The 19,144-nt window shown below is 41.9% G+C and overlaps 1 protein-coding gene across 3 annotated transcripts in view; it reads right to left on the minus strand.

Moving 5' to 3' along the window:
* Positions 1 to 19,144, minus strand: part of ARHGEF26 (Rho guanine nucleotide exchange factor 26) — a 157,625-nt gene that overhangs the window by 33,045 nt on the left and 105,436 nt on the right. For all 3 annotated transcript variants that reach the window (XR_010943426.1, XM_067737463.1, XM_067737462.1), the window contains exon 11: positions 14,891 to 15,045. Coding sequence is in view for 2 of the 3 variants with exons in the window: in XM_067737463.1 (XP_067593564.1) it covers positions 14,891 to 15,045 (155 nt within the window). In the remaining variant the exon portion in view is untranslated. The remainder of the gene's footprint in view (positions 1 to 14,890; positions 15,046 to 19,144) is intronic.

Here is a 19,144-nt window from a genome sequence, read left to right on the forward strand (position 1 = left end):
AAGTTAAACTGCTCAGAAAAAGGCAAATGGAAAAACCACCTTTCCTCGCACAGAGAAGTTTATATGTAGACTTCCTCTGATTGTCTTAGGCGGGCTCCAAGTTTACCAGCTGCTCATGAAACAAGCGGCAGAGGCTCCTATCAGGCACAGCAATCAAATCTATACAAGCCTGTTGCTCTGTGGTATAAACAATGATGGGTCTCCCTGTTGAAACCCATTTGAAAGTCCTAGTAACCTTTGTTGAGATTCCTTTCTTTTCTTAACAAGATAAAAAACTATCAGTAGAGAGCAGGATATGGTGGTAAATAAGTACCTCAATTATTCTTCCCTTGGAAGGCGTTCTTTTGTTAAGCAGCTCGATAGTGTTTGGTTCTACTACATGCTACCTAACAGCATGGGCTGAAAACTGATACATCTTTTTGTGAATAGTGGATTTCTTTTTTTTTTTTAAGTTAATTAATTTGTTTATTTTTGGCTGCTCTGGGTCTTCGTTGCCGTGCGCAGACTTAGTCTCCAGTTGCAGCGAGCGGGGGCTACTCTTTGTGGCCGTGCGCGGGCTTCTCATTGTGGTGGCTTCTCTTGTTGCAGAGCACGGGCTCTAGATGCGCGGGCTCAGTAGTTGTGGCACGTGGGCTCAGGAGTTGTGGCTCACGGGCTCGGTAGTTGTGGCTCGTGGGCTCTAGAGTGCAGGCTCAGTAGTTGTGGCGCACGGGCTTAGTTGCTCCGCGGCATGTGGGATCTTCCCAGACCAGGGCTGGAACCCTGGCAGGGAAGATTCTTAACTGTGCCACCAGGGAAGTCCCAACAGTGGATTTCTTAAAGTGATTATTACGGAGCACTTTGAACTTTCTCTCCCACAGATTTCTATAAAGGTGGGATTTTTCATACTGGGCATATATTTATTACTTTTAAATCAGGACAGTATTTACAACTGCATACAACATACATACATTTTTAGAATACCAAAGCTGCATATGTACATACTCAGCAGTGAGTGCAGGGTGACAGACACCCAGCTCCACTCAGGACTGACTCTGGAAAGGAGGGGGAGGAAGAAGGCATGATGATGAAGAGGCTTTAGGTATACCTGCAGTATTATGTCAGGACTGTTGTTTAAAAAGAAGAGATATGACAGTGATGTAGAAAAAATTTATATCTGTTAAACATGGATGATAGGCATGTTAGTGTTCGATAATTTTCTGTATGTTTGAAATATTTCGCAATTCAAGGTAAAAAAGATTGAATAATAAATGCATAGACGTGAAGACTATCATCATTCCACGTGTCTGTGGATGCCTGAGGGTATAGGTGAAGGGACTCTTGGGCAATGGAATTTTTTTGGCCCTATAAACAGCTGATTATTTGCATATAGCATCATTGACTGAAAATATAAGGCAAGAGTGAATTCACTAAAGTGGCTGGGTTAAAAAGAAAAAGGCTTTTCTGAGACTTCCCTGGTGGTCCAGTGGCTAAGACTCTACACTCCCAATGCAGGGGGCCTGGGTTCGATCCCTGGTCAGGGAACTAGATCCTAGATCCCATATGCCACAACAACAACGACAACAAAAAGATCCCGCAGGCTGCAACTAAGACCCAGCGCAGCTAGCTAAATAAACAAACGAATAAATAAATGTATTTTCCATATATGAATGAATAACACTCAGAAAATATAATGGTAGAAGTGATCTTATTTATAATAGACACAAAACCCACAAAATATTTAGGATTAAACTTAACACGTTTCTTCTATATGAAGACAGCTTTCAAATACTTTAGAAGAAGGCCTGAATGGATAGAAAATTTGATATTAAAGAGGTATCAATTCTTCCTAAATTAATATATAATTTTACCACCATCTCATTCAAAAAAATCTCAGGATTTTGGGGGGCAGCAAGGACGGGGAATAGTCAAGCTGATTCTAAAACATACAGAAAAATAAACACGTAAGAAGAGTCAGATTGTGAAAGAAAATGAGAGTGGACTAACCATATGATATATTAAAGACATATTTTAAAGCTACAGTAATTCAAAGACTGAGACTGATAGGTATTAGCTGACAGACAGACTAGTGAAACAGAACAGTGGCTTCACAAATTGACCCCAAATACATCTAAGAATTTACTACATGATATAAATGACATTTTAAATCTGTGGAATACTGACAGTTTAGTCAACAAATCATATTGGGACATCTGGAGAAACATCTGAAAAATTTTTAAAAGCTGGCTCCCAATCTCACTCCATAAACCTGGGTACTTCCTTGGGTCCAAGCCCTAGGTACGTAACAGTCATGAAGAAGAGGTAGTGATGGAACAGGTCTTTCTGTGGGGCCTTGTGACCAGGGGGTTGCTTTCACACATGCAAATACCATCGGAAGGGTTCCCACCTTACCCCTTATGAGCAAACATCTTACGTTAATAAGGATGACCAGGAATGAGAAATAGGCTAGATGACCAAGATGGAACCAGGAATATGAAAGCAAAGATGGAGATGGGGAAAACGAGAAGAAGGGTTAGACTATAAAGACCAGCTTTCCTACCCTCCTGCTCCAGTCAGCCTTATCTGTGAGTTGTCTCACCTTCCACCTTGCGTTGCTCTTGAACTTTCTTTCAGAGCAAAAATCTGACAGATTGGAAGGAGAACTTCCAATTCTTCGTTTTGTAAAAGAGTTAAATTTAAAAGAAAAGATGCTAGTAAGGATTATCCAAAAGAAAACACAATGATTTTCTGGCTCTATCGTCAAAAATAACATTTATTTTTCACCTAGTCGGTAGCTCCTTTTCCATAGGCTTTGTTTAAAACATCCACACAGTTTCCCGGTGCTGAAAAAAATCTTTACTTGAATCTGCTTGTCAAAAGACAAACGTCGGGCTTCCCTGGTGGCGCAGTGGTTGAGAGTCCGCCTGCCGATGCAGGGGACACGGGTTCGTGCCCCAGTCCGGGAGGATCCCACGTGCCGCGGAACGTCTGGCCCGTGAGCCATGGCTGCTGAGCCTGCGCGTCCGGAGCCTGTGCTCCGCAACGGGAGAGGCCACAACAGTGAGAGGCCCACGTACCGCAAAAAAAAAAAAAAGACAAACGTCTCCTGAGCTAGCAGCTGCCTGCGTTTTGTGCCCACATGCCAGTGAAACTGCTCCCAAAAGCCATGGCAGCCCAACACGCTACCAAATCCAGTGAGCGGATGTCACCACTTTCATCTACAGAACTGATTGAGGCTGAGCACCTGTGACATCCTGAAACTCTATCTTCCTCTTCTAATGCCTTCTGCAACAGTTCTAAGTCATCCTTTTTTTATGGCCATTCTCTAAGATCCTCTCCTAGACCCTCCTGCTTTTCTCTCAGGGATTTACAATGACTCTGCCATTTTCCCGATGTGCAGATTCACAAAAGTCTGTGGGGTTTTATAAAATCAAAGAGATTCTTCCCATTTCCCTTCAAGACACGTACAAGAATTCTTCCTCTGCAGATTTCAACTTGTTTCTCTTCCCCTTCTGAAAACATGACTGCTAAATCCCCACGCTTGATCTTGTGCTTAACTGGAATAAGAATACCCTAGTTAAACATTTCTAGGATGGAGGAGATTGGATTATGCTGAAATTTACTCTGAGTTAAGAGGTTAAAACACTTTTTTCACATGACTGAAGTTGATTTCAATTTTAAATCTTGGTTTTAGAATTAAACACATTTTTAGTAGAAGAATATACAATTTTAAAGTAATAAAGTACAGTATAACAGGTAAGAGTACAGACTTCATTGAGAATGTCTGGTAAGAATCCCAATTCCATCACTCACTCGCTTTGTGATCCTGAGCAAGTTACTGATCCTGTCTGTGTTTTCTCATATGTAAACTGGGAATAACGATACCCATCTCTTAGGATTGCTGGGAGAATTAAATGAGATAATACATTTATTATCTTTTTTTTTTTTTTGCGGTACGAGAGCCTCTCACTGTCGTAACCTCTCCCGTTGCGGAGCACAGGCTCCGGACGCGCAGGCTCAGCAGCCATGGCTCATGGGCCCAGCCACTCTGCGGCACGTGGGATCTTCCCGGACCGGGGCACGAACCCGCGTCCCCTGCATCGGCAGGCGGACTCTCAACCACTGCACCACCAGGGAAGCCTCTATCATCTTTTTGCATGTAGAGCTTTTACAGTCATGCCTGGCTTACCGTCAGTAAATGTTATTAGCTATTATTTCAAATCTTCCTGCAGAACATCATGCCTTTAAATTGCCTGGCATTTTGTTAAAAGCCTGAGAATTATAGGTGCTTTGCAAATGAGTGAGCGGACTAAGCATAATTAGAGCTAAATACCTGTGTCAAGAAATTCATAATTTGGCAGGGGCTCCGACCAGCAAAACAAGGCATGATATTTACCCAAAACCTGATTTCAAACAGACTTATTTGCTCAGCTCCTCAAAATAATTCTGAAGACTAACAAACATGCCACACGCATGTTATGAACATTAACCTACAAGTCTTTGTGAACAGTTTTCATTTCTCTTAGGATGGAACACTGCATGGAATTGCTGGGTCATATGGTAAACTGCTTAACTTTTTAAGAAACTGCAAGAACACTTTCCAAAGTGGCTGTATCATTTTGAATACATTCTCATCAGCAGCAGATTAGGGCTCCAGTCCCTCTACACCCTCACCAACACTATCTTTGTCTTTATTATAAAGTCATCCTAGTGGCTGTGAAGTGGTACCTAATTTTGCTTTTAACCTGCATTTCCCTAATGACTAGTGATGCTCAGCACCTTTTCATATACAAAACCATTTGGAGATCTTTGCTGAAATGTCTATTCAAATTTTTGCTTACCTAAAAATTGAGTTGGGGGCTTCCCTGGTGGCGCAGTGGTTGAGAATCTGCCTGCCAATGCAGGGTACACGGGCTCGAGCCCCGGTCCGGGAAGATCCCACATGCAGCGGAGCAACTGGGCCTGTGAGCCACAACTACTGAGCCTGCGTGTCTGGAGCCTGTGCTCCGCAACAGGAGAGGCCACGACAGTGAGAGGCCTGCGCACTGCGATGAAGAGTGGCCCCCGCTCACCGCAACTAGAGAAAGCCCTCGCACAGAAATGAAGACCCAACACAGCCAAAAATAAATAAATAGATAAATAAATTAATTAATTAATTTAAAAAAAATTTGAGTTGGTTTACTTTTGAGTTTTAAGAATTCTTTATGTAATCTGGATATAACTCCTTTATCAAGTATGATTTGAAAATATTTTATCCCAGTCTGTGGTTTGTCAATTCATTTTCTTAATGATTTTTTTCCTATTATGTAAGTTTCAGGTGTATCAATACATTGTTCAGGACCACTTTACAGCATAGCCAGCTTTTAAAAGACTTTTAAAAGACTAAAGACTAGACTTCCAAAAAGGAAAAAAAACAAAAACAAAAAAAACATGCCATACGCTTCCTATTTCATTGTTGAGAAAATAACAAATAGTGGAGAAGCGGGTCACATTTGTTGGTAAAATAAGGATCTGCTGTGATTCACTGACACCAAGAATGATGGCCAATAATCCACAACAGGACCAGAAAGCCCCCATTCCTGGCACCACGGATCTCCAGATTCTCCAACCTGGAACCTCCCTGGCTGCCACAGGACATCCTGAACCCATGGTCCTTGACAAAGAGGAGATGGGCAGGTCCAAGAGGCTGTCTGACGTTACTGAAGCTTCCTCTCTGGCATAACCAGAATTAAGCAAGCTCTGAAGAAAAAGTAGGCAGCTTCTGAAGCTGGTGACTCCAAATTATGGGAGTAATCCCCACACTGCAATCCAGGTTTATCTCCACTGACCTCCTTGAATAAAGGGAAAAATATACTGAATTCACTTTTGTCAGCCACAAAGTTATAGTGTCTCCTAATCGGATATGAGGGATGTTACAAGAAAATCACTACTACAAACATATACACATGACTCATAACAATTTATAAAAGATTAAGAGTCGATCAATGGTTATCTCTCACTCACTTGCCATCTGACATGGGTTCTTGATGGGGGATGGGAAGGGAGAGGCATGGCATTAAATGTAATTATTCCTAAGGCCATATTTCAGAGGCCATAATCCAGGTTTGTCCTGGGAGTGCACCAAACCTTCAGCTGTGTAGCAGTGGCTTAAGGTTTCAAACCATTTTTTTAAAACAAGAAAATATTCTAGAAGCAGAAGAGCAATAATCTGATTTGCGCCAAAACTCTGGGGAGATACACAATACTAGGAATAATGATGATATGCAGCAGGTATCCGTCCCTCAGCAGGGACAATTCACTGTGTTAAGAGTTTTGTGTGCACTATCTCACTTAATTCTCATAGACATTCCAGGAAGATGATGACACTGTTATCCCCATTTTACAGATGAGAACACTGAGACTGAGGGATTAAAGGCAACTTGCCCAAGGTCACACAGCCAGGATTCTGAGCGCAGTTCTGTCTGACCCCAGACATTGATACTGTGCTTCTCAGTTGGTGAATCTTTTGACACTGAATGGCAACATCAATTCTTCTTACAGACACAGAGGAGACAATACTCTTACTACTCGCAATGTCAGGGGATCAAGGGTAGGTGAGGTGACGAGAGTAAAAGAGAAGCAGGAAGAGGAAAGGGGGCTCTCATTTCTCTCCCACCTCATCTCTCCATCTTGATCTTAGGACCTGACCCAAGTGGTCAGAAACAACCAAGTTTTATGTTCCAGGAATAAAAGTGCTTTGAGTCAGAGTCCTACTGCCTTTTCTTTATCCAAGATACTCAAAGTTAATTTTCCAAGGAAGGAGTTTATTCTGCAGAGACAGAGGGACAATGTCAAGGTGGCCTCAGCTTTCTATAATGGGAAAGCTGTCAAAATGGAAAAACTCAAAACGGGGCCAAATCAGGCCATGACCCTTTAAGCTGCACCACTTTAAGCTACTGGGCAGTCAAACTACTTAGGGAAATGCAAGTTCTAACTTAAATCCCTGCACTCCTGATAATGATCAGGTAGAATTCTATTACAGAAAATCTTTCTTTTAAAACCCGAGGATTTGTAATGTGTCACAGGGTTCAAGTTATGTCAATACACACAATATTTATGGAACTAGGAATCAGGAAGTGGAAAGCTCCTTTCTTAAATATCTGCGGGAAGGAAATGTTATGAAAAGGAAATGCTCTTCCCCACACTCTGACACTAGATTAGCTAAAGGTAGAGAAAAGCTCACAAAAGCAGTTTGGTACCACTTCTAACTTTCTCCCATGACCAGTAAAACTATAAAAATATTCACTTAAAAAAATCTTGCTTTGAAGAAGTTGTTTATCAAAGCAAACAGAAAAGGTGCAAGTTTCTAGGCTATTTTTCCCAATAACATTATAGGATAGCGGAAAGGTGAAAATATTCTAGAAAAATGAAATTGAGAAGTAACGAACATAAATTGTTAAGAGAGAAGGTTTTAGAGTCAAAGACTCAGATTAGAACCCTGGCTTTGATGAGAGACCTTGAAAAGAGACTTTATCTCTCTCTGCCTCAGTGTCCTCATCTGTAAAATGGAAATAATACTAGGTTGCGGTGATAACTCAATGGTATGTTGCATATACACTCTGAGCACAATGAATGGCACACTGTAACGTGCAATAATATAGGCGCTTATCATCATTATTACTATTACTACTCATCTAACTATAGGGATACCCAAAAACATCATGGCTAGATCATTTGTGGGTACAGAATCCAGGAGAAGAATGAAAGAAACAAATCAGGACACGATTACATTTACTGGTATGGATAACAAGACTAGACTAGATTTCTGCATTCTTTTGGTACTGTGCCTAACACCCAGACCAGGCCAATCTATCTGCAGCTCTAAGGGCATAGCAGGGCTGACTGGAGAAAAAAAACGCACTACCAACGAGATACTCACATGAACCACAGCGGGAGGACTAATACCAGCCAAGGGGAAGTGGGTTCTAAATCTCCAGCCACTTCTGGCTTTTTTTGAACCCAACCCCCAACCCCATTCATCTCAAAGGCAATGTATTAGTTCTTTTAAAGAGTTCTTGGGACTTCTCTGGCGGTCCAGTGGTTAGGACTCCGTGCTTCCACTGCAGGGGGTGGAATCCTGGTTGGGGAACGAAGATTTCACAAGCCACACAGAGTGGCCAAAATAAAAACTCCTCCTGTATTCCAAACTACCCATGTTAATTGGTGTTCTGTGGAAAAGAGGGTTTCCTAGCTGTGGCTGGAACTACCTACTATCAAACCACTGCCTCCTCCCCTGCTTCACAGCTAATCTAAAACAACCCTGGCTGTCTGATTCCCCTGCCGTATGCTGCTTTCCCAGCCTCCTTTATAAGGACAAGTTTTGTGAACCAAGACTGACACGTGAGATACAAGAAGTCTTCTGGGCTTCCCTGGTGGTGCAGTGGTTAAGAATCCACCTGCCAATGCAGGGGACACGGGTTCAAGCCCTGGTCCAGGAAGATCCCACATGCCACGGAGCAACAAAGCCCATGCGCCTCAACTACTGAGCCCGTGTGCCACAACTACTGAAGCCTGTGGGCCTAGAGCCCACAAGCCACAACTACCAAGCCCATGCACCACAACCACTGAGCCTGTGTGCCACAACTACTGAAGCCCGTGTGCCACAACTGAGCCCATGAGCCACAACTACTGAAGTCCGCAAGCCACAGCTACTGTCCACCCTCGGTCTTCATGTTTGGTGAGAGAGGTAAATGTCTTAATCACTTGAGCCACTGCTATTTGGGAATTCTGTCACTTGTAGCCAAAAGCCTTCCTAAATGATCCAATAGTGAATCTTCCAAAGGGGGATGGAGTATGTAGGGTTTTCCAAACTCACTTGACTTCTTATGTATGTGTGTGTGTGATAATTCAACATTTTTATCTCTTAAACCCTTTTGTATGGGTAGCTCAAAACATTAGTTGACACAATAGTACAAAATAAAAGCAAGCTAAAAAAAATAAATAACTTCCTCTATAGAGCACAGTTTTGCAAATACAATCCTAAGTGTTTTTCAGATTGAGGTTACCTGTCATTTATGGATAAGTTTATAGATAAAACTCCAGAAGATGTGAGAAGCCACATGATAAAGTGCCAGACTTGCTTTTACCAAAATTAATTGAAAATGAATCTATAATGGAACAGAATACAAAAATCACATGTCTTTTAAAAATAAAAGAGAATTCAAAGAAATTTTAACTTGCGTGTGGAATGGGGGGAGCCTGCCCACTAAGTAACGCAGCCACTCAAATTGTGTATATTTAACCATCTAGATGGATTGGTTCACGTTTGACAAATATTTATTAAATGGTCATTACGGGCCAGGCGCAGTCTCTGCACTGAGGATGCAAAGGTCAACACGACAGACGTGAACACATAGTAACACAAATATTATGACAGAGAAAGTGCAGGGTTCTATGGGAACACAGAGCAGCGGAAATCAACCCACTCTAGAGGAATGGATAAGAGCTCCCAGTGGATGTGTGGCAATTAATCTAAGACCTAAAGAATGAAAAGCACTTTGCCTAGAAAAGATTTGGGGTGGAACAGGGTTATGAGGTAGAGAGGGTATTCCAGGCAGAGAAAGAAGCACGTGCCAGGTCCTGGGGGCTAGAATGCCTCAGTGAGTGCAAGGTGCGACCATGGAAGGGCTGTTTGCAAAGGACAAACTGAGTCTTTTAAAAAGCATACTCCGGCTACGGAATGTAAATGGATGGAGGGATGGTGGCATGAATCCAGCTAGGTGTGTCTTCTGGGCGAGCTCAAGGAGGTGGTACAAGGGCGTTGCAATGTGTGAGTAAAGAAGCTGTTTCATCATGAGTAGAAGACTGGGGATTCGACGGACAGGGAACACGGTGAGGAAAAGGACGAAGTGGGCTTTCAGATTTACTGTGGAGCAACTGGGTGGATGGAAGTGCCCTTTACTAAGCAGGGAACAGACCCTGGAGAAGGAACAGGTTGGAAGGAGACTGGGACATGAATGTAACCTGAGAAAACTCCAAATACAGCTGTTCACATCACATGACCATGATGACATTCAGAAATCTATGAAAAATGGCATCAATGTTAAAAAAAAAAAATGTGTGTTCTAGAACTAGCTAAGACATTACAGCACATTTCTTCATTCTGTGTTTAAGTGAGGCAGTGGTGATGTGCGGAGGAGTACAGGAGGTTGAACTGTGTCCTCCAAAAAATATGCTGAAGCCCTAACCTCTGGTGCTGTCCCATGTGACCTTATTTGGAAATAAGGTCTTTGCAGATGGAATCTGTTAAGATGAGACCATTCTGAATTAGAGTGGGCCCTAAATCCAATAACTGGTGTCTTTATAAGGAGAGGGCGATTTTAAGACACACAGAGACACAGGAGGCAAGAAGGCCAGATGAAGACAGAGGCAGAGACTGGAGTTACGCTGCCACAAGCACCACCTTTGGAGGGGCATGGCCCTGCCAGTTTCTTGATTTCGGAATTCTGCCTGCAGAACTATGAGAGAATAAATGCCTATTGTTTTAAGCCATCCAGTTTATGGTACTTTGCTACAGCAGCTGTAGAAACTATTACAGGGAGGAAGACTGTTTTTAGCTTCAGAAGAAATTGAAAAGGAAGACCTAAGCCAGATACAAGGCACTGAATGAGACAAGAAGACAGTTAACTACCTTGCAAAGTAAGCGTTTGTGGAGTTTGAACCTATTTAGGTCTTGAATTCAGTTTTCATGTTTCAAAACCGGGGACAATGGTTCTTAATCCAGAAGGTTGTACATCAGGGTGTAGTCTGTGCGCTGTAATGGATAACTAATTATAAGTTATTGCTGGGCAAAACTTGGATTTTATAACGTTATTATTCATTAATCTATGAGTACAACATGGCAATCTATTCCTTTTTTATTACAATGTTACTGCTATTGCTGTGACAGGTCTGACAGATTGGCACACCTTCCTCCCTCTGAAGGCAAAGCTGGTTAACGGTTTGCCATCATTCTAGTATAGTGGTTCTCAACTGGGGGACATCTGATGATGTCTGGAGACATTTTTGGTTGTCACAACTGGGAGGGAGGCGCCACTAGCAAACAGTAGGTAGAGGGCAGGGATGCTGCGAAAACACCCTACACAGCATAGGGAGCCCCCACGACAACGAACTGTAGGGCTTCAATAGTGCCGAGTTGAGAACTCTGCTCTGGAAGTAACCAGACAACGTGCAGTCAAAGCTTCAAGTACCAAGAATTCACTTTCTCATCCAAAGTAGTCAAACCGATCACATATCCTTCTGAAATCTGACAGAACAGACTATCAATACGGTGACTCACAAGCTGTCCAGAGCTAATGGAAACTTTAAACTTCTTTTTGATAGTCTAAAGAAGAGTGAAGGGCTTCCCTGGCGGCGCAGTGGTTGAGAGTCCACCTGCCGATGCAGGGGACGCAGGTTTGTGCCCCGGTCCAGGAAGATCTCACATGCCGTGGAGCAGCTGGGCCCGTGAGCCATGGCCGCTGAGCCTGTGCATCCGGAGCCTGTGCTCCGCAACGAGAGAGGCCACAACAGTGAGAGGCCCACGTACCGCAAAAAAAATAAAAAATAAAAAAAATAATAAAGTAAGATAAAATAAAAAAAGAGTGAAAATTTCTGTCCTAGAAGACAGGGGCATGGTCACTATCCACTCTGCAAGCACTAGCAGTGATACACACACATACTGCAGAGCTGAGGTAGCCACTCATCCCATCCGCCAGCATAAACCATCTCAGCATAAACCACCTGCCAGACAGGAGGAAGAGTAACTGTCCTCCCAAGCGGTCCCTCCCAGTAGCCAGGGAGCCTCCCTGAAGCTGAAAACCACTGGAGTCCCAGCAGCTAAGCTCCTTGACTGACTCCTAGAATTAGACTTAGGCAGTGGGCAGTTAGATCAGTCCTACAGAGCTGGCATACGTAGTTATCTTTCATCTGTACCTCGCAGCCAAGCCTAAGCGATTGCCTTGTTCGAAGCTGCTGTATCCCCTTCATGGCTGTCTCTGGCATGCAAAGCATTTGTAGCTGCCTCCTTGAAGCTATAACAGAAATACGGCTGTGCATACTGTACATTTTTAACCCAGTCTGTTTATCAAGACTGTGGTCTGCTTGTCACCCTCACCAAATATTCAGGTCATAAACAACTTGAACCTCCAATGCTATTCTCGGAGTCAAGAGCACCAGAAATATGATGAGCTAATTGGTAAAGGCAAGAAAACCCCATTTTTGGTAAAGGCAGTTAGGTACTCAGGGTTGCCCTCTCCATTGAAGCTGTATTTCTTTCTTTTATTAACACAGAAGTGCAAATATATCTAAGGAAAAAAATATGGGATAGCTCACAGTGCAACATTAAATATAATGGCAAAATCTCCTGTGGAGGGCAAAGTACACCGCTAAGTAGAATAGCATATATCTTAATTCTAACTTTCAAAAGTCTGTATTTATTGGGTTCTAGGCAAGTTCAAGAATAAAGGTTGCGGGACTTCCCTGGTGGTCCAGTGGCTAAGACTCCGCGCTCCCAGTGCAGGGGGCCTGGGTTTGATCCCTGGTCAGGGAACTAGATCCCACATGCCACAACTAAGACTTCCATGCCGTAACTAAAGATCCCACATACCATAACTAAAGATCCCACATGCCGCAATGAAGATCCTGTGTGCGGCAACTAAGACCCAGTGTGACCAAATAAATAAATAATTTTTTTAAAAACGTTTTTTTTTTTAAAAAAAAAAGAATAAAAGTTGTGACATACTGGTTTAATACCCTTAATGTTTTCATCACCATAGCAAAACTACATTTACATTTAAAATTGGCTTGGGGGCTTCCCTGGTGGCGCAGTGGTTGAGAGTCCACCTGCCAGTACAGGGCACACGGGTTCATGCCCCGGTCCAGGAAGATCCCACATGCCGCAGAGCAGCTGGACCCGTGAGCCATGGCCGCTGAGCCTGCACGTCCAGAGCCTGTGCTCCGCAACGGGAGAGGCCGCAACAGTGAGAGGCCCGCGTACCACAAAAAAAAAAAAAAAAAAATTGGCTTGGTACTGTCAATGTATATTTTATCATTAAAAATCAAAAATTCAGTGAAAGCTTTTGGTCCATTGAGACAGAACAAATATTTCAACAGCTGGAAGATGTTAAAAGTCAAGAGTTCTGGCATTTGAAGAGTCATATATAATCACCCTCCTCTAAAAACAAAACATCGCAAAGAAAGCCAAAGAAACATGCTATCTCATAGGAAACCAACAAAACACAAAAATACAAAAATTATAATTCCTCTCCAATCTGTATTTATAAAATTTACTTAGCTACTAGAACTATGTAAACTGTCCCAGGTAAGAGAAATAATCTCTTCCTGAAGTTATGGGAACACTATTTTCCTAAGTATGAAAAATAATCATCAGCGTCTTTATGCATTCATCATCGTCACATTATGGCTCTTCAGGGCAGACCATACAAAGTTTTCATGTCACCTCGACAGCCGAGCAGCTGAAATAATTCATAATACAGTCTGATTAGAAGGAGCAGAAAGAAAAGCTCAACCTCTGTTTCAATTTAGTTTGAACTTTCAAGCTAAAATGTCAGCAACTCAGAAGTAGAATTTGAATAAACATTTCATGATAAATTTGGGCATTAATTTTATATATTCACAGAAGCCTGTTTCCATGATTCTCTTTACTTTGTCTAAACTGTACCCCGTGAACTAACTACTACTATTCCTATCATATGCCAGCAATTCAGCCTACCTTCATCGCCTTCGTATGTGGAAATAACAAACCACAGATTTATAATTTCATTCTAAGTTCATATTCTAGGAAAGACGGACTATTTATGGAGAAACAGCAGGAAAATATTCTATAATCCAACACATACTGAGTACATTTAATAAAGAATGCTCCCTAGAGAAAGGCAGAGCTAAGGGCTAAGGGGAGTATGTGTATGTGTATGTGTATGTGCATGTGCATGTGTGTGTGTTTTGAGTGGGAACAGTTAGAACAAATGCTGTAAAGAAAAGGCTTGTACAGTATTCCTTCTGGAGCAGGACCTGACTCCACAACCAGAAGTCTAAAGTAAGAGGAATAAACACTCTGCCAACCAAGGGATTGACTTTCTTCCCTGAAGCAGGGAGTATTGGAGTATTGCTAGCATCTTCCCAGTCACGGGGAAACTTTTTTCTAAAAAAAAAAAAAAAAAAAAATCTAATCTTTCAAAGATTTTCTAACAATCTTTAAGAGCAGTGGATTTTAAATTAAGTTACAAGAAACGCTAGAGTCACACCCCAGCTTGTTCTCAACCGGAAGCAACTTTTGTCTGTTTTATACAAAGGTCCTATGGCAGAAGAACTGTGAAAAATGCTGATCAAAAATATTAAGAGGGGCTTCCCTAGTGGCGCAGTGGTTGAGAGTCCACCTGCCGATACAGGGGACACGGGTTCGTGCCCCGGTCTGGGAAGATCCCACATGCCGCGGAGCGGCTGGGCCCGTGAGCCATGGCCGCTGGGCCTGCGTGTCCGGAGCCTGTGCTCCGCAACGGGAGAGGCCACTACAGTGAGAGGCCCACGTACCACAAAAAAAAAAAAAAAAAAAAAAAAAAATATTAAGAGGGTTGCCTCCCCAGGGATGTCAAGAGAATCCAATAACATAAACCTGTCAAATGTTTAGAGCAGAGGTTTGCATGCTATAAAAGCCCAGCAGCAGTTGGCTAGGATAATGAGGCTGGTAACAATTCAAGTCTTCGCTGTAGAGGTAATTTTCAAAAAATGAAGCACAGAGGCTTGTATGAGTCCATGTGTAGAAACTATACACCTAACATCTCAAGCTTTTAAAGGATGATCACCTCCAACAGGTGTCTGAATTACAGAGTTTCAAAACTGGATGTACAGCGAGCAACGCCACAAGAAGGCTTACCTCTTCTTCTTGGTGATAATGAGCACGTCATTAAAGAGGAAGAAGTAGACTTGCTGTTTGGATGTCCTTTTTGAGAAGAGCACAGTGTCTTCCACATAGGCTGTCAACTCACCTCTTTTGACCAACCAGCGGGAAGAGGAGACTAGAGGAAAAGGCTACAAAAAGAGAAACACTCAGTACCCAAAGCCAAAGTAAAGTCCTTTTAGGATTATTGAAAGTAAAGTATAAAACTTACATTCAAACAAATGATACATCACTATTTTATATAAGAGTGTATATAACAAGTACGTAATAGTGAAATACAGTTAGAGAAGGATAGCACATTCTCCAAGAGAAAATCAGGAAGAACAATTTATTTTCCAATATAAAAAACTATTAGGGCTTCCCTGGTGGCGCAGTGGTTGAGAGTCCGCCTGCCGATGCAGGGGACACGGGTTCGTGCCCCGGTCCAGGAAGATCCCCCATGCGGCGGAGCGGCTGGGCCCGTGAGCCATGGCCGCTGAGCCTGCGCGTCTGGAGCCTGTGCTCCGCAACGGGAGAGGCCACAACAGTGAGAGGCCTGCGCACCACAAAAAACAAAACAAAATAAATAAATAAACTATTAATATTAACTTGCCTATAAAAACTAAAACTCAATCAGAAAATGTTATTGGGTCAACCAAAAGTTATTACCCTTCCATTAACTCTTAACTAAAAAGAAGATTGATAAGGAGTCACTTAAAACTGAAAAGGCTCAAAAGGAAAAGGAGTCACTTAAAACTGAAAAGCCTCAAAAGGAAACCTATTGGTATCAACTGAAGTTATTTTAAATATCACAAATCAGAATCCAAACATATGAAAAAAACATTGATAGCTGCGGTTCAAAAGAGACAAATTAAAAAGTCTGCATTCAACTCATGAACTAAAAAGACTTTATTCAAAAGGAAAGAAAAAACCCTGCAAACGAATGTTTTGTCTATTGATTATCTACGTAGCTGTATTCTGGAGAAAACCTTTCCTTAAGTTTATGGTAGTTTCCCTCATGGAAGTTCATCCCTGAAAGCATCACGCCATTTTCTGGTTGTGAAAATGAACTTCTTTCAGAATAATCCATCTTACTCTCATAGAAAAGGCTATATTCAAGGAACTGCATACTGTCTTTTCTTTATTCAGTTTACAGTTTCCAACTGGAAAACTCTCAAAACCTCAGAATGATCCTTACCCATGAGAGCTTTTTTTTAAGTTAGCAGAAATGCTTACTGCCAAAAATCTGATTGAAAAAACGACATCCATAAAAATAAGCAAAAGTTCTTGGACACACAAAAGATAACTCTAGTAAGTGTGGTGCAACCAAATGTCATCCATTTCAGGGAATAATGATTTAAAATAGCCAAAGGAAATTGAGGATATTAGGGAGGAAATAAGAACGCTAAGAAAGGATTTCATATTTTTTTAATTTATAAAGGACGTTTATAAGAAGGTTGCTCATCAGTTATGTACTATTTTCCTGAAGATTTAACATGTAAGATGAAACAGTATGGCTGATCTCAAAATTTCAAAACTGGCTATTTCAAGGAGCTCATGTAGTTTTCAGCCTCCAAATCTCAAATCAGACTATGGCTGAGACTTAAAAGGTGATAGAGAGGTTGCTTAGATAACTCAGGAGGACCCCACCAGCACACACAAGAGGTCACCACAAATAATCAGAGTCAGGTTAGGTCCTGCCACAGGGCTGCAACTACTGGGAACGCACTGCTATCTTGTTATTGCGTGTATAGGATAAACCAATGACAGTATTATGTAATGGCACCCTGTGACTGTTCTTAGTTTAGAGGACGGGGAAAAAAGTTTTTTTAACTCTTGGTCTTTTTTTTTTTTTTTAATTTTTTTTATTTTTGGCTGTGTTGAGTCTTCGTTGCTGTGCACAGGCTTTCTCTAGTTGCTGTGAGCAGGGGCTACTCTTCATTGTGGTGCACGGACCTCTCACTGTGGTGGCCTCTCTTGTTGCAGAGCAGGGGCTCTGGGCACGCAGGCTTCAGTTAACTCTTGTTCTTAAAACAGATTTGAGTTTTATGAACACCTCGTACTCCACTGGGCAAAAATAAATTTCCAATGTATATCTAAAATTGACAGTGGCTTGCAATATGTCTATGCTTCTTTAAAAAACAAAAATCTGATACTATAAATGTTTTTTGTTTCAGTTTATTGTTGAAAGATTAAACTCATTCAGATGGCTTTCTTTTAAGAAGCTATAAAAATGACCAAAATATTTAGAAGAATCACAGTAGCCCAAATTGCTCCTAAGTGAATTCCCACAGTTTAGAAGCTTCGTCTGAGACTAGAATCCAGGTGTGAATCAAAAATAAGAAACGAGGGCTTCCCTGGTGGCGCAGTGGTTGAGAGTCCGCCTGCCGATGCAGGGGACACGGGTTCGTGCCCCGGTGGGGAAGATCCCACATGCTGTGGAGCGGCTGGGCCCGTGAGCCATGGCCGCTGAGCCTGCGCGTCCGGAGCCTGTGCTCCACGACGGGAGAGGCCACAACAGTGAGAGGCCCGCGTACCGCAAAAAAAGAAAGAAAAATTCATGAACAAAAACACATCCTTAAAGGTACTGATATAATTCCCATGGAGAAAAGATTTTCATTCTTTTTGGTGTTACTTAGCATCCTAGAAAACCAGCCTCAGCATAAAATTTAACTAATTTTATGGGCCAGTGAGACAAGGAAGAACAAGTTTTTTCTAAATTGAGACAAAAATGCATCATTTAGCCATTTTAAAGTATACATATAATTCAGCGGCTTTTAGTGCATTCACAGTGTTGTGCAGTGATCATCACTATCTAATTCCAGAACACTTCCATTACCCTAAAAAGAAAGTCCATATGCACTGAGCAGTCGCTCTCCACTCTGCCCTCCCATTAATTAAGTTAATCCTTACAACAACTCCATGAGGGAAAGTACCATTATCAGTCCTACCTTACGGTTCAGAAAACTAAGAAATGAAAGTTAAGTAATGCCCAAAGTCCTACAGCTAGTAAGTAGTGGAGCTACAACTGGAACTCAGGCAGGCTGGCTCCAGAGTCCACGCTCTTAATACTGGCTTCCTGTGCCGATCCGGTGGACTCTCCTCACCCCTCACATTACCATGCGCAGCATATGATACTCGGCCAGAAACTTACTAATTTAAAAATGAAAAACACATGTAAGTAAACATACATACATTCATACATACATAAATATCTAATACACACACACACACACACACACACACACACAGACATATATATAAGCTTCTATCCCCTTCAAATGAGAAAAAGACTAGCATTATTTTGCTGCCATGGTTAAGAATGTGGACGCTGCAGTCAGTCGCAGATCTGAATCCAGACTTCAGTACTTCTTGGTGTATGACTTTGAGCAAATAATTTACTATTTCTAGCTTCAAATTCCTCAACGATAAAATGGGAATAATAATTAGATACTTCATGGGGTTCCTGTGAGAATTCAATGAGACTATGTGAAAATGGCACATAGTAAATACTCAGTAAATATTTTCATGGCAGTAATGGCTACGGTAGGACATTAAACCAAACAGAACCAACACAGAACCCGCTACCTTTCCCTCAGGGTCGTTCCTCCTCTTGCATTCCCTACCTAGGTGGATGGTGTGACTCTCCATCCAGTCGACCAGACTAGACACCTGCGGTACCACCGCTACAGCCCTCCTCCAGGCATCCCGCTTATCTCTCTGCCTCTGCTTCCAGTCTCCAAACTGGTTTTCCGCCTCCGGTTTTATTACATTCCCAACTTACCCTCCACATAGCTGCTGTAATACATTTTTAAAATAATAAACTGAATCTGGTGTATGTGTGTAGAGTGGGAAGGGGGGGTTGTTAAAAAAAAAAAAAAAAGTCCTATGAAAACCTAGTAAGTGAACAACCTCCTTCCCACACCGTACCTCATCTACTCAGTTTCCAACCACTGATTACAGCCCCTACCAGGTAGTAACTGTTACTGTTCTTCTATAACTTTCCAGAGATTTCTTACACATAAGCAACTTTTATACTCTTTTTTCCTCCTGTTCTGCACCGTACTTTTTTCACTTAATAATGTAAGACAGAAAGCTTACCGTATCGATTCCTAAAATTCTTCATTTTTTTTTAAGTTGAGTGGTCTTACACAATTTAGGTATACTATAATTTATTTAATCAGTCCCCTATTGATAGATGTTTAGGTTGTTTCTAATCTTTTGCAGTTAAAACAATGCCATATCAGTAAC

The sequence above is a fragment of the Pseudorca crassidens genome, chromosome 5 (genome assembly GCF_039906515.1).
Source record: "Pseudorca crassidens isolate mPseCra1 chromosome 5, mPseCra1.hap1, whole genome shotgun sequence".
In the NCBI taxonomy this organism is placed as follows: domain Eukaryota; kingdom Metazoa; phylum Chordata; class Mammalia; order Artiodactyla; family Delphinidae; genus Pseudorca; species Pseudorca crassidens.